Below are 22180 nucleotides of genomic sequence, written 5' to 3' on the forward strand. Positions count from 1 at the left end.
TACTTTCCTGCATTATTATCAACGTCTGATTGTGTCTTCTCTTTCCTTTTAAAATACTAAAACAAATATAATTGTGACGGCTCTATGATAATCACTCACACAAGCACCAACTGGCAGTGGGTGGAAACGTCAGTCGTCTCGTCAGCTTGAATGGCGATAAAATCAGCACTCTTTACTTCCTCCAGGATGTAATCCTTAAGCATTGACAGCATACAGTCCAACAGCTCGTTCTGTATCGTCTTTGACGTGCCCTTAAAAACGGTAGCTGTCTTCAGGTGCTCCTCCAGCACACTGTCGAGGGAGGCAACAAAATCCACTAAGCCCCGGAAAATGCCGGGGTTGTCTGAGGAGTCAGTCTCCTCGTGCCCACGCAAGGCCAACTCAAAAGCCCCACAGAACTTCACACAATCGAGTAATTTTGGATAGAATGTGCCTGTTTTTATCCACCTCCTCATTGTGTTTCCTCACCGCAATCCTGTGGCCGTCATCCAGCTGCGTAGCAATGTTCACCCTTCCTAATACAGCTAGCTTTACAGAGTTGTCCATGTGTGCCCTGGTGTTCTCATGTTTCTTTACCTTCTCTGACAGGTGCTTCATATCCCTCACTCCGGTACCTGTCCATGCTGAATCTGACCCCGTCGTTTTAAAAAGCAAGCACGGAAAGCAAAATAAAGCATTAGCATCAGTGCACCCAGCTAGCCAAGCCTTCCTGGTGTACCAGCTACGGGAGAAGCGCGCGCATATACTGCTTCCCTTTCTCGCTAGCCTGCTGTCTGATTGAGAGGTCAGGTTGATCTGGGCCCAGCTCTTTCACCCGAACTTTCTCTGACAAAGTTCTCCTCTCAAACGGATCTTGGAGGAGAGATTTCACCGAGTTAGGGTTGGGTCTTGGAGGAGTAACGCTTTGCGTTCGCCATTGTTGTCTAGTAAAAATGGCGTCACTGGACCCCGGTCCTTATTTTATCAGGGGCGAGCTTGAGGCGGTAAAATAATCGCCCTCCTTGGATTCGATTTAAGATCGCTTATTGACTACATTTTATGTCATACATTCATATCTTAAATTAGCAATTGGCTTAACTGCTACGTAGACCCGCCTCCTCGGGGCACTTTCTGTATCGCCCAGAGCTGACGAGGCGTTTGACAGGCAGAGGAAAGGTTGCGAATATGATTTTCTATCATATCTTACACATATTACTGTGTGCATTCCATATTTCAAACACACAAATATTGACATACTGATGTTTTTATTATTATTATTATTATTATTTTTTATTTTTTATTTTTAAAATAATTTTATTTAAGGGGCGGCGCCCTAGCGCCCTCTATCGGCCAGCCGCCACTGGTCGACACATAAAGGTGCAGACGTCATCTCGATATCCTGTTTTAATGTATGTAGTTCTGTCCTTGAGCTGTTCTTGTCTATTAATGTTCTGTATTATGTCATGTTTCATGTTTTGTGTGGACCCTAGGAAGAGTAGCTGCTGCTTTTGCAACAGCTAATGGGGATCCTAATAAAATACCAAAAAAATACCACAACTGATATTTGACCAAACTAGCGTTAATTCATTAGGCCTACAAAACGTACATTTCTTTAAATTTTGGTTAAGCCTATAAACTGGGATGAACCAGACTTAGCCTAATAGGCATACCTAGAATACCTTTTTTCAAATTGGCCTACAGTTAATTGTTTAATATTGTAACCAATGTCCATGTTAGGCCTAGACTAGGTTATGCCTAGGCTATTTAATGAGAATACACATTTCACAAGAGCCTAATGAGAATACACTTTTCACCCGAGCCTATAGGCTAGCCTATGTCAGGGAGTCTGGTTTGCTGGGTCCTATTAGTTAGTATTCCTGTCCTATGGGTGTGCAGTGTTGCCAGCCACGTCAGGCCTGTAGCAACTGTTCTTCTCGTCTCGTCTCACCAAGGCAAGGTTAGATACACTCTGGAGAAACTCGAAGAAAAATCGGCACCAGGAATAGCTTTCCTGTCTGTTTCCAGTAGGTTAGTGATGAAACAAGTGTTAGAATTGTATTAAGTGACATTGCTTTTTTTATTTAGACGTTTGGCGACGTTTTTGCGTTTCCAAAAGAGAGTGTTTGCATACATTGCTGAATAGCATCCTCAATCCGTCTTATTAGTGCTTAATGGAAACGTGCAATTATAAGAAATGGTTGTATCTAGTGAATGCCAGTAAATGCGATTGCTTTCCACCGACCATCACCGCTGCGGTGCGCTAGGAAGGACATCTCAGCTAGCTGGATCCCGGGTCGGGTGTGTTTATAGGCTACCGTTACTGTATACCATCAGCTGTAGTGAAGGTGACTCGCGCCCCCTTTGCAGTCGAGGCAATGGGGAGAGGAGTCGCGAGCGCTCATCCGGTACTTCTGCGCTCTGAGGGCTGCCTGCAAAAATATCCGCTTTTTCTTAGACAGTAGAGAGAGGTAGGGAGAAAAATATCTGCTTTTTCTTAGACAGTAGAGAGAGGTAGAGAGAGGGAGAGAGAGGGGGGGGGGTAGAGGTAGAGAGAGAGAGAGCGAGAGAGAGCGAGAGAGAGAGAGCAGTAATAAACCACAGATAACTGTCTCTACACCAAAATAGCCTAGCCCACAGACGAAAGAGAGAACAGGATATCGGCGAATATAGGTGGTGGTGGGGTTTAACGTTCAGTATTAGAGCTGTTTTATTACTGGATGTGTATGCATGAGTTCTGCACCGAATGGGCGCAAGAACCGCCCCAGATCCGCAGGGAACATCTTCCAGATCGGCAAGGCTCCCTACCGAGATCCGGAGAGGAGGGAGAGCACCGAGAGCACACGCAAAGCTCAGAGCGCCGTGACAGACTGCAGAATGGTAGGTATGGAGCTTGCGACATTTACCTCACAGTGCTTATTTCCTCTGCATGTTGCAGCTAAAGTCGTGTATTCATCCACACTTTGTCTTTCTTCAAGTAATTTAATCTATTTGCACTAAAGTTGGCTGTTTAAACTGCAACAAACTGCAAATGCACCCACCCCCTCCTTTGTATGTAGGCCTATTGTCTGGTGAAAATGAAACCCATTTGCGTTGCTGTTGTTGCAGAGAAGACAAATTGACCTGCTCATGTTTTTTTACCCGTTCTTTGTCATTGATTGCGATGGTGCGATTTGCATTTTGGAGCATCAAGTGTTGGATGCCCGGATGACGATGATTTGGGATGATCTCCAATATCGCCTACATTACAGAGTTGTCTAACGGGCTCTGTTTGATGGACGCAGATGGCCACTGATTTGACAGGTGCTGGCAGAACCGTCCATATGTATTCTCTCCCCTCTCATACGGTACATCAGTGAACGTCACTGAGTCTCAGCACGGGGAGAACAGCAGAATGCTTCTGAGTCTTGATCGCTGGTAGAAATTAAAAGCGTTGTCCCATCTAAAGGATTCAATGCTCTACTTCGATGCACATAGCCGAACTTAGTATAATGGGTTGTTGTCAATTAATAATTAATTCGTTTTACATAGGTACATTCTCTTTGTCATTTCATATCCTATAGATGTAATGTTGTTAGGCATCAATATTGATTAGCCTATCTTTTGTATTGTGGAGGTTGGAATAATACCCCTGTCCAGGGATCAGTGCTTTTTTGGAAATGGCTGTCAATGTATTCAAGATATGCTCTGGTGTAGAGAGAAACGATGGACTGAAATGTGCAGAGTTGCTGTCCATAGGATGGTGCTGAATGGCTAGGTCAGTTATTGAACCTGTCTTCATTGTGTCCCCATTGTAAAACCTAAAGCTGCTAAATTGAGAGCCTACCTGTGAATATAGGATGACTATTGCTCGGATCTAACCTACAAGTCAATATATTGTTCTGGCAACTGCTGTCGCAAGTCTGCTGCTGAAATGTTTAAAATTCCCCATGAGAAAGCCACATATGATTTCAATAGCCTGCATTATCTAACCGACAGTGCATTTGGAAAGTAATTAGACCTCATGACTTTCTCCACATTTTGTTAAGTTACAGCCTTATTGTCAGATGGGGTGATGTGTATGCGGCGGTGAAGTCAGGCGCAGGACACAGAGGATCAAGATGACTACTTTACTTCAAGTAAACACGCACAAAACAAAAGTCTCCACAACACTGGTTGAGTAACACGCGCTGTGCGTAAAAGGCGAACTAGAATTGCCGAACATCAAACAGGACAAAATGACAATAACACACAAAGGCCAAACGTAAAACAAGGGAACTTATATGTTACACAATCAAAACAAAATAAGTAACAGGTGTACAAACTAGACAACACAAGACAAACACCGAAACATCGATCGGCAGTAGCTAGTACTCTGGGGACGACGAACGCCGAAGCCTGCCCGAGCAAGGAGGAGGAGCAGCCTCGGCGGAATCCGTGACAGTACCCCCCCTTGACGCGCGGCTCCAGCCGTGCGCCGACCCCGGCCTCGGGGACGGCCAGGAGGACGCGGAGCAGGGCGAGTGGGATGACTCCGGTGGAACTCCGTCAGGAGGGAGGGATCTAAGATGTCCCTCCTAGGCACCCAGCACCGTTCCTCCGGACCGTACCCCTCCCACTCCACGAGATACTGCAGACCCCCATCCGACGTCTCGAATCCACGATGGACCGGACTGAGTACGCTGGAGCCCCTCGATGTCCAGTGGGGGGCGGAGGAGTCTCCCGTATCTCATTGTCCTGGAGTGGACCAGCTACCACCGGCCTGAGGAGAGACACATGGAACGAGGGGTTAATGCGATAATCATTTGGCAGTTGTAACCTGTAACATACCTCGTTCAATCTCCTCAGGACTTTAAATGGCCCCACAAACCGCCGACCCAGCTTCCGGCAGGGCAGGCGAAGGGGCAGGTTTCGAGTCGAGAGCCAGACTCGATCTCCAGGTGCATACACTGGACCCTCACTGCGGTGGCGATCGGCGCTCGCCTTCTGCCTATGGATAGCCCGCTGCAGATGGACATGCGCAGCGTTCCATGTCTCCTCCGAGCGCCGAAACCATTCATCCACCGCAGGAGCCTCGATCTGGCTCTGATGCCAGGGTGCCAGAACCGGCTGATACCCCAACACACACTGAAAAGGGGTCAGATTCGTAGAGGAGTGGCGAAGGGAGTTCTGGGCAATCTCTGCTCAGGGGATATACCCCGACCACTCCTCCTGCCGGTCCTGGCAATAAGACCTCAGAAACCTACCCACATCCTGGTTCACTCTCTCCACCTGCCCATTACTCTCAGGGTGGAAACCCGAGGTAAGGCTAACCAAGACCCCCAAGCGTTCCATAAACGCCCTCCAGACTCTAGAGGTGAACTGGGGACCCCGATCAGACACTATATCCTCAGGTACCCCATAGTGCCGGAAGACGTGAGTAAACAGGGCCTCAGCAGTTTGTAGGGCAGTAGGGAGACCCGGCATTGGGATGAGACGACAGGCCTTAGAAAACCGATCCACAACGACCAGAATAGTGGTATTCCCCTGGGAGGGGGGAAGGTCCGTGACAAAGTCTACCGATAGGTGAGACCACTGCCGTTGTGGAACGGGTAGGGGTTGTAACTTCCCCCTGGGCAGGTGTCTAGGCGCCTTACACTGAGCTCACACCGAGCAGGAGGAGACATAAACCCTCATGTCCTTTGTCAATGTTGGCCACCAGTACTTTTCACTAAGGCAGTGCACTGTCCGGCCAATACCAGGATGTCCAGAGGAGGGTGACGTATGAGCCCAATAAATTAGTCGATCACGAATCTCGAGCGGCACGTGCTTCCGCCCCTCCGGACACTCTGGAGGAGTAGGGTCGGTACGTAACGCCCGCTCGATCTCCGCATCGACCTCCCACACCACCGGTGCCACCAGACAAGACTCCGACAGTATGGGAGTGGGCTCAATGGACCTCTCCTCTGTGTCATATCGCCGGGACAGGGCGTCTGCCTTAACGTTCTGTGACCCTGGTATATAGGTGAGCTTAAAGACAAACCGGGCCAGAAACATGGCCCACCTAGCCTGACGAGGGTTCAGTCTACTAGCTGCCCGGATGTACTCCAGGTTACGATGGTCAGTCAGAATGAGAAAAGGGTGTTGAGCCCCCTCAAGCCAATGCCTCCACACCTTTAGGGCTTGGACCACAGCTAGCAGCTCCCTGTCCCCCACGTCGTAATTATGTTCCGCCGGGCTGAGCTTCTTAGAGTAAAAAGCACAGGGCCGGAGTTTAGGAGGCGTGCCTGAGCGTTGAGACAGTACAGCCCCAATACCAGCCTCTGATGCGTCCACCTCCACTTGGAACGCCAAAGAGGGGTCCGGATGTGCCAGCACCGGAACCGAGGTGAACAGGTCCTTCAGTTGTCTAAACGCCCTGTCCGCCTCAGCCGACCACTGCAAACGCAGCAGGGAGGTGATGGGAGCTGCTACCTGTCCAAAACCCTGGATAAACCTCCGGTAGTAATTGGCAAAACCCAAAAACCGCTGCACCTCCTTAACCGTGGTAGGAGTCTGCCAATTACGCACGGCTGAAACGCGGTCAATCTCCATCTCCACCCCTGACGCGGACAACCGATGGCCCAGGAAGGAGATGGACTCCTGGAAAAACAGGCATTTCTCCGCCTTCACATACAAGTCATGCTCCAACAGCCTTCCCAACGCTCGACGCACCAGGGCCACATGCTCGGCTCGTGTAGCAGAGTATACTAGAATGTCGTCAATATACACCACTACACCCTGCCCATGCAAATCCCGGAAAATCTCATCCACAAATGATTGGAAGACTGAAGGAGCATTCATTAACCCATATGGCATGACGAGATACTCATAGTGACCCGAGGTGGTACTAAATGCTGTTTTCCATTCATCTCCCTCCCTAATGCGCACCAGGTTGTAGGCGCTCCTGAGATCCAATTTTGTGAAGAAGCGCGCTCCGTGTAATGACTCCGTCATACTCGCAATCAGAGGGAGAGGATAACTGTATTTAACAGTGATCTGATTGAGACTACGGTAATCAATACACGGGCGCAAACCTCCATCCTTCTTCTTCACAAAAAGAAACTCGAGGACGCAGGAGAAGTGGAGGGCCGTATGTATCCCTGTCTCAGAGACTCGGCGATGTATGTCTCCATAGCCGCCGTCTCCTCTTGAGACAGAGGATACACATGACTACGCGGAAGTGCAGCACCTGCCTGGAGGTCTATCGCACAATCCCCCTGTCTATGAGGTGGCAATCGCGTCGCCCTCTTCTTACTGAACACGAGTGCCAAATCATCATACTCAGGAGGAATGTGCAGTGTGGGCATTTGGTTCGGACTTTCCACCGTGGTCGCCCCTACGGAAACACCTATACACCGCCCGACACACTGATCAGACCACACCCTGAGAGCCCTCTGTTGCCACGAAATGGTGGGGTCATGAGAGATTAACCAAGGAAGCCCCAGCACCACGGGAAACGCAGGAGAGTCGATCAGATACAACTGTATGATTTCCTCATGATCCCTCTGCGTCTTCATCTTTAGAGGCGCCGTGAACTCCCTAATTAAACCTGATCCCAAAGGACGGCTATCTAGGGCATGAATAGGACATCTACTGGTAGGAGGGGAATCCCTAACTTAACACAGAAATTATGATCAATAAAATTCCCAGCTGCGCCTGAATCGACTAGCGCCTTATGCTGGGAATGAGATGGAACCTGGGGAAATTCAACTTGAATACACAAGTGGACAACAGAGAGCCCTGGGTGAGTTGGGCGCCTACTCACCTGAAATGACTCATCAGTGCGTGACGTGTTGCCTCGATCCCCAGGAGACCCTCCCCAGCACCGAACCGCAGTGTGTCCTCTACGGCCACAGTTGGTGCAGGGGACGGCCTCTCTCCGGGTCTCTCTCCTCCTCTCTCTAGCACCAGCACCCCCGAGCTCCATAGGGCTCGGCTCGGAGGTGCTGGGGGATGGAATGGACGGCCCCAACTCCGGACGTCCGCGGGTAGCCAGCAGGGTATCCAGACGGATCGACATGTCCACCAACTGATCGAAGCTTAGGTTGGTGTCCCTGCAGGCCAACTCTCTGCGAACGTCCTCTCGTAGGCTGCACCGATAGTGGTCGATGAGGGCCCTCTCATTCCACCCCGCATTAGCCGCCAGAGTCCGGAAGTCCAGGGCGAACTCTTGTGCGCTCCTCTTCCCCTGTCGGAGGTGGAACAGACGCTCCCCCGCCGCTTTACCCTTTGGGGGATGATCGAAAACCGCCCTGAAGCGGCGGGAGAACTCCGCATAGCTGATGGTGGCGGCGTCTATTCCCCTCCATTCGGCCCACTCCAATGCCTTGCCGGATAGACAGGAGATGAGGGCGGAAACGCTCTCGTATCCCGAGGGCGCCGGGTGAATGGTTGCCAGGTAGAGTTCCACTTGAAGTAGGAAACCCTGACACCCGGCTGCGGTGCCATCATATGCCCTCAGGAGCGAGAGCCGAATCCCACTGGACTCCGGAGATGGAACGATGGGTCTGACCGATGGTGGTGGTAGAGTAGGAGGAGGTGTGGGCAAGCCTCCTCTTTCCCATCGGCTCAGAGTGTCCATCACATCTTGCATGGCGGTGCCAAGTCTACGGATCATGGCGTCCTGGCTGCTGACCCGATCCTCCAGAGACTCAGTTACCACCGCTGGTCCTGCTGACTCCATGGTTGGTGTGTTATTCTGTCAGATGGGGTGATGTGTATGCAGCGGTGAAGTCAGGCGCAGGACACAGAGGATCAAGATGACTACTTTACTACAAGTAAACACGCACAAAACAAAAGTCTCCACAACACTGGTGGAGTAACACGCGCTGTGCGTAAAAGGCAAACTAGAATTGCCGAACATCAAACAGGACAAAATGACAATAACACACAAAGGCCAAACGTAAAACAAGGGAACTTATATGTTACACAATCAAAACAAAATAAGTAACAGGTGTACAAACTAGACAACACAAGACAAACACCGAAACATCGATCGGCAGTAGCTAGTACTCCGGGGACGACGAACGCCGAAGGCTGCCCGAGCAAGGAGGAGGAGCAGCCTCGGCGGAATCCGTGACACTTATTCTAAAATGGATTAAATAAATGTATTCCCTCATCAATCTACAAACAATACCCCATAACAACAAAGCGAAAACAGGTTTTTAGAAAATCTTGCAAATGTATTACAAATAAAAAACAGAAATACCTTATTTACATAAGTATTCAGACCCTTTGCTGTGAGACTCGAAATTGAGCACAGGTGCATCCTATTTCCATTGATCATCCTTGAGATGTTTCCACAACTTGATTGGAGTCCACCTGTGTAAATTAAATTGATTGGACATGATTTGGAAAGGCACACACCTGTCTATATAAGGTCCCACAGTTGACAGTGCATGTCAGAGCAAAAACCAAGTCATGAGGTTGAAGGAATTGTCCGTAGAGCTCCGAGACAGGATTGTGTCGAGGAACAGATCTGGGGAATGGTACCAACATTTTTTTGCAGCATTGGAGGTCCCAAGAACACAGTGGCCTCCATCATTCTTAAATGGAAGAAGTTTGGAACCTCCAAGACTCTTCCTAGAGCTGGCTGCCCGGCCAAACTGAGCAATCGGGGGAGAAGGGCCTTGGTCAGGGTGGTGACCAAGAACCCGATGGTCACTCTGACAGAGCTCCAGAGTTCCTCTGTGGAGATGGGAGAACCTTCCAGAAGGACAACTATCTCTGCAGCACTACACCAATCAGGCCTTTATGGTAGAGTGGCCAGATAGAAGGCACATGACAGCCCGCTTGGAGTTTGCCAAGAGGCAAATCAAGTACTCTCAGACCATGAGACTAGTCAGGATTGAGGGAAAGATGAATGGAGCAAAGTACAGAGAGATCCTTGATGAAAACCTGCTCCAGAGCGCTCAGGACCTCATACTGGGGCGAAGGTTCACCTTCCAACAGGACAACGACCCTAAACACACAGCCAAGACAATGCAGGAGTGGCTTCGGGACAAGTCTCTGAATGACCTTGAGTGTCCCAGCCAGAGCACGGACTTGTACCCGATCAAACATCTCTGGAGAGACCTGAAAATAGCTGTGTAGCGATGCTCCCCATCCAACCTGACAGAGCTTGAGAGGATCTGCAGAGAATAATGTGAGAAACTCCCCAAATACAGGTGTGCCAATTTTGTAGCATCATACCCAAGAAGACTCGAGGCTGTAATCACTGCCAAAGGTGCTTCAACAAAGTACTGAGTAAAGTGTCTGAATACTTATGTAAATGTGATATTTCAGTTTATTTTTAATAAATTGGCAAACATTTCTAAAAACCAGTTGTTACTTTGTTATTATGGGTTATTGTATGTAGATTGATAAGAAATAAACAAACAATTTAATCCATTTAAGAATAAGGCTGTAACGTAACAAAATGTGGAAAAGGTCAAGGGGTCTGAATACTTTCCGAATGCACTGTTTATGGAAGAACATTGCAAGGTCTTGCTGTGGCTCGTGACAGAGGAACCTATATCTGAGGTCCAAATAATCTTAAATCATGTTTATTTATTTTTTTCCCCCAGATCGTCCAGGAGTTTAATACGCTTGTGGCCCTGTATCGTGAACTGGTCATCTCCATTGGCGAGATCTCTGTCGACTGCCCCTCGTTACAGGCCGAGATGCACAAGACGCGAACTAAAGGCTGTGAGATGGCGAGAGCTGCACACCAGAGCCTGTCAGTCATTTCAGGGTAAGTAGCGGTCGCTGTCCCTGGTGCTGAAAGACAACGCTAGGGCTGTCTCACAGACATTGGCCACAGCCTTCTATTAAAACCTCAGCTTGGAAATGTTACTTTGGTTTCAGCCTCTGCTTTCAGTTTAGAGTGACCTGTGTGAGCTTTGATCTGACTGATCTGTACAGGGTTGTATTTGCAGCGTAGAACACACTATGGAAATGCATGTTTTTATTATTTATTAACTTTATTTAACAACAGAGTTTTAAACGGCCTTATCTACACCAGGAATCCAGTTGTAATTTGTTTTGTAAGGTGTTCCATAACTATGGTCCGTTAAAACAAAAGGTTGGATTTACCAAACTTTGTGGAGACAAGCGGGACCTCAAGAGTTAACCAACCCTGCCCAACGGGTTTGATATCTCATATTTGTATATTTCAACAGGGAAGTGAGGTACACTATATATACAAAAGTATGTGGTCACTCCTTCAAATTAGTGGATTCGGGCTATTTCAGCCACACCCGTTGCTGACAGGTGTATAAAATTGAGCACACAGCCATATAATCTCCATAGACAAACATTGGCAGTAGAATGGCCTTACTGAAGAGCTCAGTGACTTTCAACGTGGCACCATCATAGGATGCCACCTTTCTAACAAGTCAGTTCGTCAAAATTCTGCCCTGCTAGAGCTGCCCCGGTCAACTGTAAGTGCTGTTATTGTAAAGTGGAAACGTCTAGGAGCAACAACGGCTCAGCCGCGAAGTGGTAGGCCACACAAGCTCACAGAACGGGACCGCATAATGCTGAAGAGCGGTTGCAACACTCACTACCGAGTAACAAACTGCCTCTGGAAGCAACGTCAGCACAAGAACTGTTCGTCAGGAGCTTCATGAAATGGGTTTCCATGGCCGAGCAGCCGCACACAGGCCTAAGATCACCATGCGCAATGCCAAGCGTCAGCTGGAGTGGTGTAAAGCTCGTCACCGCCATTGGACTCTGGAGCAGTGGAAATGTGTTTTCTGGAGGGATGAATCACGCTTCACCATCTGGCAGTCCGATGGACTAATCTGGGTTTGGCGGATGCCAGGAAAACGCTACCTGCCCGAATGCATAATGCCAACTGTAAAATTTGGTGGAGGAGGAATAATGGTCTGGGGCTATTTTTCATGGTTCCGGCTAGGCCCCTTAGTTCCAGTGAAGCGAAATCTTAACGCTACAGCATACAATTATATTCTAGTCTGTGGGTTGCTCCAGGGGATGGCCGGCTCAGTAACCCAGGTCCAGAATTTGAATGGGAAGGGCTTGGGGGGCGGAGTAGGTTCCTCGTTGGAGGCCCCCGGTGAAGTCAGGGGGCTCAGTGACGAAAAACAGTTAGAGAGCCGCAGGTCTGGACGAGATGGGAGAGGGAGAATGCATTAGAATGATCCTCCTCTCCTTCTTCTAACTCGATTCCACTTTGCTTCCGATGGTGTAGAGCAAAACGCAGTAGATCTCCGGTTCTCATTGGTGGGATTTATTAATACAGGAAAGGTAGTATCCTCAGTAGCTATTGCAGAAGAGCCCAATCTCGTAACGCACCCTGGATTTTCCTCTCAGTCATTTAGAATCGTCGCATCAAAAACAGCATGCAGTCTTGAAGTCTCCTTAAGGTGTCAGCATGCTGTAGTTCAGCTAGGCGAAATGAATGAGTGTGCTCGCATACTCCCTTAAAAGAACTTCGCTTGAAAAAGGAGAAAAAAGTGGCAAAAGTACTGTTTGTCCAATTTGAGACGCCGTAGCCAGTATACGGGACCATTTTTGTCAATGGATATTGTTCTCGGCTCATACAGGAGTGATTTTTGAAATGTTTATATTAATTATTTTTCAATTGTTATCAGGGGGGGGCTGCAGCACCCTCAGCACCCCTACTTCCCGCGGCTATGTTTCCACAGTTTAGTGGGCTATCCTTATCACTGAGTGTGATATTGACCTGCCATACTGCTGCTAAGGAGTTGGTTTAGAGTTTGCTACAGTATTGCAGAAGAGTTCCACTGACTTTGCAGTTGATTCAGACACTAATGGAACTTTGTCTGTGGATCATTTTGAGAGAAAGCAGTAGCAGTATTACTTATTTGGAGGATTTACACTCCTTGACTTTTTACACATTTTGTTGTGTTACAAGGTGGGATTAAAATGGTTTTAATTGTCATTTTCTGTCAACGATCTACACAAAATACTTGAATGTCAAAGTGGAAGAAAAAGTCAAACCTCTTTTTTTTATTAATGGAAAATAAAACACCAATATATCTTGATTAGATAAGTATTCAACCCCCTGAGTCAATACATGTTAGAAACACCTTTGGCAGCATTTACAGCTGTGAGTCTTTCTGGGTAAGTCTCTAAGCGCTTTGCACACCTGGATTGTACAGTATTTGCACATTATTATTTAAAAAATCTTCAAGCTCTGTCAAGGTGGTTGTTGATCATTGTTAGACAGCCATTTTCAAGTCTTGCCATAGATTTTCAAGCCGATATACTGTAAGTGAAAACTGTAACTAGGCCACTCAGGATCATTCAATGTCATCTTGGTAAGCAACTCCAGTGTATATTTGGCCATGTGTTTTAGGTTATTGTCCTGCTGAAAGGTGACTGTTGGAAAGCAGACTGAACCAGGTTTTCCTCTAGGATTTTGTGTGTGCTTAGCTCTATTCCGTTTCTTTAAATCCTAAAAAACGTCCTAGTCCTTGCCGATGACAAGCATACCCATAGCATGATGCAGCCAACACCATGCTTAAAAATATGAAGAGTAGTACTCAGTGATGGGTTGTGTTGGTGCCCTTCTTTGTGAGGCATTGGAAAACCTCCCTGCTCTTTGTGGTTGAATCTGTTTGAAATTCACTGCTTGACTAAGGGACCTTAAAGATAATTATATGTGTGGGGTACAGAGATGAGGTAGTCATTAAAAAATCATGTTATATACTATTATTGCACACAGAGTGAGTCCATGCAACTTGTTATGTGATTTGTTAAGCAAATGTTTACTCCAATTTAGGCTTGCCATAACAAAGGGGTTGAATACTTAATGATGCAAGACATTTCATTTTTTATTTTTTATTAATTTGTAAACATTTCTAAAAACATAATTCCACTTTAACATTATGGGATATTATGTGTAGGCCAGTGACTCAAAATCTCAATTGAATCCATTTTAAATGCAGGCTGTAGCACAACAGCATTTGGGAAAAGTCAAGGGGTGTGAATACTTTCTGAAGGCACTGTAGCTGTAACTTTATTTGTTGTTACTTTATGCCCCTGCTGCTTACAGAATGACTTGTAGCAGATGTAGGACCTTAGTTTGATCACTCTTTTGTTACTAAGAATTTTCCTGCACAGAAGGAAATGCAAACTTGAAGTGTATTCAAGGTTTAAAAAGGCTTCTAAAGTTTGTAATTTCCATTTAAAATGTCAGACTTGATTTGCCCTAATGACAAATATATCAACCCCTACAAAAAATTGCCATTATTTATAATCCATATAATAATTCACATTTCTTGTTGCTGCAGGATTATTTTCCTGCTGTAGAAAACTGGTTCAAATTAAGATCCTACATCTGTACCATTACAGGTAATTGACCAGCTTTTCAGATCCCTCCAAAACATGCTGAAATTTCAGGCGGTCTTTTCAAACAGCTCTTACACTAAAAGGGCATTATCACAATTTTGCAGTATTATTCCAACCTCATAGTGTGGACACATATATACATCACAGGAAAATCACGTTTTTGACTGCACTGGGTACCATTCCACGTAAAGTACTTCATATGCTCTTTTGATAGCCTGGTCCTATTTGTATGTGCTTTAGCCAAGTGCAAAAGCTAATAGCACATACTAAACTTGTGTTCCAAGAATGTGCAAAGTTGTAAGGGATGACCAAGCATGCAATGGGAGACAACTGAATAGGGTGCAAATATTAGGGGATTTATTTTCCCAAACTTGAAGTTGTTTACAAAGTAAGATACTGTATATCAAAAACCATAGTACCAGAGAGGAAGAGGCGAAGGGCGAGGTTTTATTCAGCTCAAAATCTTTCCACGAAAATAAGCCCACGAAGTGGGGACTTTATGTATGGAGGTCAATGAGTGTCGAATTTGTTCATAAAAAAAAGGAATTGCTAATTTGCTACGGAAAGGTTTATTTGATCTAATAGAAGTTTCGTAATGGTTAGGTTGTTATGAATGAACTGATATAAGTGGACGGAAGTGGCATTTCGGCAAGTTACATAAAAACATCTTTATATCGGAGTTGTGCCTGTTGTCAAAGAGATAGAGGATTCATCATGGATATAACACGTTTTAACATGGACATTACCATTGAGGGCTTCCACCATTTTAAAGTAGTCAACTGGGTGAGGATTCCTATGAGTTGGAAGCAATCAGCAAATGAAGAAGAATAAAATTGACTACTTTAAAATCGAGATAGCCTCAATGGCGCTGCCCAGGCAGTCACAGATGGTATTATGGCACAGATACAAAGATGAGTCTTTTATCTATCTCTATCTGCCCTCTCACTGGTGTGGCGTACCGTGGCAAGCCACCAGGGGGAGACTCGTCGAGGCCTGGTGACAGATGGAGTCTACATCACGCGGCGGTGGCTCCCTCTGCTGGACGTGCCAGGTCTCGACGGGTCGTCCGGACAGGACTATTTGGTGCTGATTGAGGCTGGTGAGTAATCAAGGGGCTGATTGCTCACCAGCCATACAGGGCCCATAAAGCTGCCAGGTGGGAAGCACACGGGAGGGTTGGAGGTAGTGAGAGGTTGCTACTGGACAGACGTCCTCACAGTCTGCTAGAACCGAGGGGCTCGGTGTTCTACCCCAGATCAAACATCTTTGAGGACATGTATTTCCATACTTGAATTTCTTGTCAATATAATAGACAATCTTTGATAGTGCATAGAAATAGTACACAAAGGTCTGTAAATTAATAAAAGTAAAACTGTTCTAACACCTCACATATATATACATGTATAATTGAGGTCTACATAGCAGAACAAGAGCAACTCCAAGGGTTAACTGAACCGATAACAATTCAAAGAAGGTGTGTCTTTGATACTTGAAACGAAAGCCATGTGTTGGGTCATTATTTGATTAGACACAAAATGTTTGATGAACATGAATGTTAAAGTGCAAAGAATAGGGACAGTTAGCTGTTCAGCTACATGTGGCCGTCACAAAAGTAATTTGTTTAATACTCTGTCTGTCACCACATTACTTACTTAATTCTTATGTGGAACACAAGGCTTCCACAAGAAAGAGCCATGTCCCCACATTGCCCATGCTTAATCCAAGTGATTTTGAATCTTCATGTACAAAGTGGACAGATGCCATGTGTGAAGAGGTGGAAATACTATTTTTCGCTGTCTGTTCCCTCATGTCTGTCATTTTGTCTGAACCTTAGGAACTCAACATATCTTCCAAGACGTTGTTGTGCTGTTATCTTATCCGAATCTTAAAAATATAATTGCTGCTCAACATTGATAGGGCATATGTGCAATGTTGATGTGTAATGTCTAATTTATTGTTGTGTTGGTGTGGTGACTTTTTTGGTTTATTGTGCATCATTTTTTACGTTGTAGACCTTTTCTGTACATCCTTGTGGTAAAGGAACACTGTAGATGCAAAGTTATGTGCAAGCAGAGAGTAAAGTATTATCTTATCTCATGAGTAATCTCAATATTGATTGGCATTTGTTTGTACGGCCCCACAGGCCTGAGGACGGAGAGATCCACCCAGAGATCTGCAGGCTCTTCATCCAGCTGCAGTGCTGTCTGGAGATGTACATCACGGAGATGCTCAAGTCTGTCTGTCTGCTGGGGTCCCTGCAGCTCCACAGGAAAGGTAGGGAATGCCTGACATAAAACAACATAAAATTATAACGTGACGTAGAGCCTATATAGCACTATTATAGCCAGAGACGTGAAGCCTACATAGGTCTGCCTGTCTGATGGGATCCCTGAAACTGCACAGGACTGCTATAGAACACTTTATATATTACTTTACACAGATTATTATTCAAATCCTTAATTGCGCTATTTTCAGCTACTATTCACTGTTTACTAGGGATGTAATGTTACACATATTTGTACCGATCCGTTTGGTACAAGTACCTCGGTTCGGTCCGCACTGTGAACCCGAATGAATACATAACAAAATGCGTTGTATGCCATTGCCACGTGAGTAAATCTGACCTGAAACAACATTGCGGGCTATTCCGTTAAAACAACTACAGCCTATGTGCACATAATACAAATTATAATCTAAATTGGTGGATTTCAAACTATCCTTTTGTGAGGAGCAGCCGGGAACTCTGTAGATGGCGAGAGGTGGGGCGAGTGGTGGGCTTGACACACCTCCATGTGTGGCAAAGCAAGTTAGGAGATTATCTAATCAATGGAAGATGGAATTAAAATGATGGAATTAAAATTTAAAGGAGAAGTATACACTACCGGTCAAATGTTTTAGAACACCTACTCATTCAAGGGTTTTTCTTTATTTTTAAAAACGATTTTTTACATTGTAGAATAATAGTGAAGACATCAAAACTATGAAATAACACATATGGAATCATGTAGTAACCAAAAAAGTGTTAAACAAATAAAAATATATTTTATATTTGAGATTCTTCAAATAGCCACCCTTTGCCTTGATGACAGCTTTGCACACTCTTGGCATTCTCTCATTCTCTGGAATGCTTTACCAACAGTCTTGAAGGAGTTCCCACATATGCTGAGCACTTGTTGGCTGCTTTTCCTTCACTCTGCGGTCCGACTCATCCAAACCATCTCAATTTGGTTGAGATCGGGGGATTGTGGAGGCCAGGTCATCTGATGCAGCACTCCATCACTCTCCTTCTTGGTGAAATAGCCCTTACACAGCCTGGAGGTATGTTGGGTCATTGTCCTGTTGAAAAATAAATGATAGTCCCACTAAGCCCAAAACAGATGGGATGGCGTATCGCTGCAGAATGCTGTGGTAGCCATGCTGGTTAACTGTGCCTTGAATTCTAAATAAATCACAGACAGTGTCACTAGCAAAGCACCCCCACACCATGCTTCACCTCCTCCATGCTTTACGGTGGGAAATACACATGAGGAGATCATCCATTCACTGCACTTGAAGAAACTTTAAAAGTTCTTGAAATGTTCCATATTGACTGACCTTCATGTGTCACGACTTCGGCCGAGGCTGCCTCCCTTCCTTGTTCGGGCAGGCTTCGGCGTTCGTCGTCACCGGAGTACTAACCACTGCCGCCCCAATCATCATCACAATTGTCCTGTCTTGTTATCACACACACCTGGTTCTAATCCCCTAATTAGTCCGTGTATAAGTGTTCCCTCTGCCCCCTTGTCCTTGTGGGTGATTGTTTATTGTGGAGGTTAGTGAAGCTCGGTGGAGCTCGTGTATTTTGTATCAACAGGAGTATTTTCCCGTGTGCCTTGTATTTTCCAGTGCACCTGTTTTGTGCCCTGGAGTGTGTTTGACGCATTTTTGCGTAACCCTGTATTTTGCGGATTAAAGCCTATTATTCTGTGATTTACCCTCCTGCGCCTGACTCCTTCAACACCACCTCATCACATCATGTCTTAAAGTAATGATAGACTGTCATTTCTCTTTGCTTATTTGAGCTGTTCTTGCCGTAATATGGACTTGGTCTTTTACCAAATAGGGCTATCTTCTGAATACCCCACCTACCTTGTCACAACACAACTGATTGTCACAAAAGGAAAGATATTCCACAAATTAACTTTTAAGAAGGTACACCTGTTAATGGAAATGCATTCCAGGTGACTACCTCATGAAGCTGGTTAAGAGAATGCCAAGAGTGTGCAAAGCTGTCATCGTGGCAAAGGGTGGCTATTTGAAGAATCTCAAATATATCTTTATTTGTTTAACACTTTTTTGGTTACTACATGATTCCATATGTGTTATTTCATAGTTTTGATGTCTTCACTATTATTCTACAATGTAAAAAATTGTAAAAATAAAGAAAAACCCTTGGAATGTAGGTGTTCTAAAACATTTGACCAGTAGTGCATGCTACAATGAACAAGAGCCAACAAGTAGGCTGCTATTTAATAATCTGAATGGAGGTCTTGTTATTTGCAACTGTAGGACAGGAAGAAGGCGCATGCAGACTCAATTAGCCTGCTCTCCCTTGCGCTGTATCAGGTCTGGTTAATAAAATAGCTTACAAATGGGCTTTTCTGCTGCTTCCCTCACTCGGATCCGACAACGTATATATACGGAACGGGTCTCTATATTGAAAAATGTATTTATGCATATTTGTCCAGTTGGGAAAGCCCCAGGTCCATTTCGGAACGGGTCCAACTGTTTAGACCTCTACTTGAGGCCCAACATAACAATCCCTGTTACAACAGACAATGTCAGGAACATTGTGAATGATGTCACAGAAACTGGACTTGGGCCACAAATAAGGTGCTTTTTAATTGTGCGAATTTTGTCAAAGAAACAAAAATTAACTACAGTAACTGTTGAATTTCATTTTCCCGCTGTACCGTAACCGAACCGTGACCCCAAAACCGCAATACATACCGAACCGTGGGTTTGGTGAACCATTACACCCCTACTGTTTACTTTGTAAAACATGTAATTACTATTACATTACTATTATTATTAATAGTGTGCGTGTGTGTATGTGTATTAAAGGGAAGGATTCCTGTGGGCCTTCCAGGATTGACAGTAAGGTGGATGAGACCTCAGACATACCCATTCTAGAAGACACCTCCTCCTCCCCAATGGACTGTCATCAGCTCTGCTGGCTAGTCGCCACAGACATAGACAATACTGAGAGGTGGGCCCATTGTGTGTGTGTGTGTGTGTGTGTGTGTGTGTGTGTGTGCGTGTGCGTGCGTGCGTGTTGTTACCGGAATTCTGGATACATTAGCAAGACACATATGAACACTATGTAAATATGATTTCATAGGGACATGAGAGAGATGAAGAACCTTCTCAGCAAACTCAGGGAGACGATGCCTTTACCATTGAAGAACCAAGGTAGGGCCTCAACTGGAGCGCACCCATGGTTTCTATATGCTTGAATCCTATGTGAGTTAAATACACAGTTAAAATGACTTTGAGATTAGTTTGAACTTGTAATTGTCTTGTCTGTGTTTGTACCCAGATGACAGCAGCTTGCTGAACCTGACTCCTTACCCACTGGTCGGACAGAGAAAGAGGCGGTTCTTTGGGCTCTGTTGCCTGGTAACCAGCTAAGGGCTCCACCCTCCTGGGTTGAAGGCGGCAACAGTAACGCTTTACTTGAAGTGTTGTTCATGGCACAACCATAACATTGTCCAAAGAACATTGTAAAGTGTCATAAGACATGCCAAAATGTGACAATTTTTTTATAAAAGCTTATGTTAACTGGAATAACTTATATTTGCCTTTCATGACCAATATATTTATTTGCTTTATGACATAGTGTCGTAAGATATTGACAGTTGTCATAACAGTGCCCCATAACGGAAATAGCATAGTATGTCATGTTTTGGAATGTGTTATGACACTTTAAGATACGCTTATGACACTGTTATGGATGTGTCATGAACAACACATCAAGTAAAGCGTTACTATGGCAGCAAAGACACCATTAACCACAATCCTTCACCACTTGTGTCTCCCACCGATCTATTACTGCCATTTCCAATATTCAACACAGTTCTCTCTTTTGTTGAAAAGGCTACCTACCCCATTTTATAATTTTATTTTGTAATACAAAGATGAATTGTAATTGCAATGTAATGAAACGAATAGTCATAAACATATATTTTAAATGTATTACAACTGATTTTCCTTTTATTTGGTAAATGGAGTCCAACATTTTGTTTGTCAGAGGTTTTCGGGAGAGAGAAAGACCATTTGACACAGTATGCAGGTTTCCATTGACCCAGGTTTATTCTACAAAAGCAATGTCGCAAAAGAAAGTATTGCGACGTGTAACGTAAAAGGCAGATATTGTCCTGACTTTCAAGAATATCTGAAATGCTTCGCCTTGCTTTTCTGGTTGTCAGGCAAGTTTCACCATCCAATTATTTCATATCTACAGGAGTGCAAGTTTCGCCATGCGAATTATTAGAATATGGCAAATATTAGTAAATGATTGCATTCTATCTATGCTGGCTTTTGCGGGCTACCTGAGACATGAAAAAAGTAGGTGGGAGGGCATACAGGCTGTTGCCAATTTATTAATGTGCAATTTGCCTAAATGGGTAATGGAAACACTTCAACCACTACATTTTATTTGACACTGTATGTTTTAGCAGAAAAAATATATTTTTTAGGTGTGACGTCACTACGTCCAGCTGTTTTTATCGACACAAGATAGTTCAATGGAAACGCACCATAGCAGGCAATTGACAAGTTAATGGAAACTGTCAACATTTAGTTTCTTCCATAAAGCTGAATTGATGAATGAATGTTGTGTGGGACACAATATGATCTGTAAGTTTGTGTCAAAAACAATGTTACCAAGTATGACACTTGCAGTATATATGGACACACTACTAGATAGAAGGTATTGAGCAGACCAGAGCACAGAAAGTCTGTTGTGTGTTTCGCTCTCTGTTTTCCATGTCTTGCTGTCCCTGCACTTCCTGTACTGACCTTTATTTAGTCTTCCATGAACCAAAAACCTGTACCCAACTTTTACTTTCCATCTTCAAGGAGGAATATACTATACAATACTCAAAAAAGATAAACGTCTTTGCACATACAATATCTATCTTTTAAATTGAGACGTTAGAATTGTATATACACATACTCTCTAAGCGATGCGCTCTGAATGATTTTCGAAGTTGGGATAGTGTGGTGAAGTCTTGGATGACATAAGCAGGTGGCGTCTCCCTCTGTAAGGCACAGTCAGTGCAGGCAGTGGGGACTCAGCATGGGTCTTGCTTATTAATAATAGAGTTAAATGTGTAGGGCATGGAAAAGGTACAGCACTGTAGTCAAAGCTGAAATAAAAAGCTATATGTCATTTTACATTGTTAATAAACTTTTTTATTTAAACTGACTGGTCTGTTTTTTAGTCTCTGTATTAATTCTCTATTGGCCCTATTCAGACTTGAGAAAAGTTTACCTTTACTTAGATGCAGTCCAGGATCTTAAGATCTTAAACACTTCGCAACATATTGCACGGATTGGAATTTGTAACATATCATACGAATTGCAATAATATTTTTATTTTTTTGCAGGACATAACATATCAAAGAAATGGATGAAGTAGTACACAATTGTGCACAATTTTCGGGGACCTGTTTTGGCTCATGAGCACTACATTTAAAACTACTGGCTGAAATGATACAAAAGCTCTGGAGCATCACTTTAACCCTTTACACCCCTATAGAATTCTAGAATGCTATAGATTACTGAGAGTTTTCAAGATAAAGCTAATTTTGTCACACATTTCAAACAAACAGACATAGCTCAAAAA

General features: G+C 44.8%; 1 protein-coding gene across 3 annotated transcripts; it reads left to right on the plus strand.

The window, feature by feature from the left end:
• Nucleotides 1-1888: 1888 nt before the first annotated feature.
• rgs7bpa (regulator of G protein signaling 7 binding protein a) lies at nt 1889-21756 on the plus strand. 3 transcript variants are annotated; one of them, XM_041901506.2, is made up of 6 exons: nt 1889-2856; nt 10542-10708; nt 16436-16566; nt 19396-19540; nt 19673-19743; nt 19871-21756. In XM_041901506.2, the coding sequence occupies exons 1-6, from the start codon at nt 2707-2709 to the stop codon at nt 19960-19962; spliced, it is 756 nt and encodes a 251-aa protein (XP_041757440.1). In that variant the 5' UTR covers nt 1889-2706; the 3' UTR covers nt 19963-21756. The 3 variants fall into 3 exon arrangements, with proteins under 3 accessions (XP_041757440.1, XP_041757441.1, XP_041757442.1); XM_041901507.1 differs by having other exon boundaries at nt 2773-2860; XM_041901508.1 differs by lacking the exons at nt 1889-2856; nt 10542-10708 and adding an exon at nt 14229-15391.
• The last annotated feature ends 424 nt before the right edge of the window (nt 21757-22180 follow it).

Source organism: Coregonus clupeaformis, unplaced genomic scaffold (genome assembly GCF_020615455.1).
Source record: "Coregonus clupeaformis isolate EN_2021a unplaced genomic scaffold, ASM2061545v1 scaf0011, whole genome shotgun sequence".
Classification (NCBI taxonomy): Eukaryota; Metazoa; Chordata; class Actinopteri; order Salmoniformes; family Salmonidae; genus Coregonus; species Coregonus clupeaformis.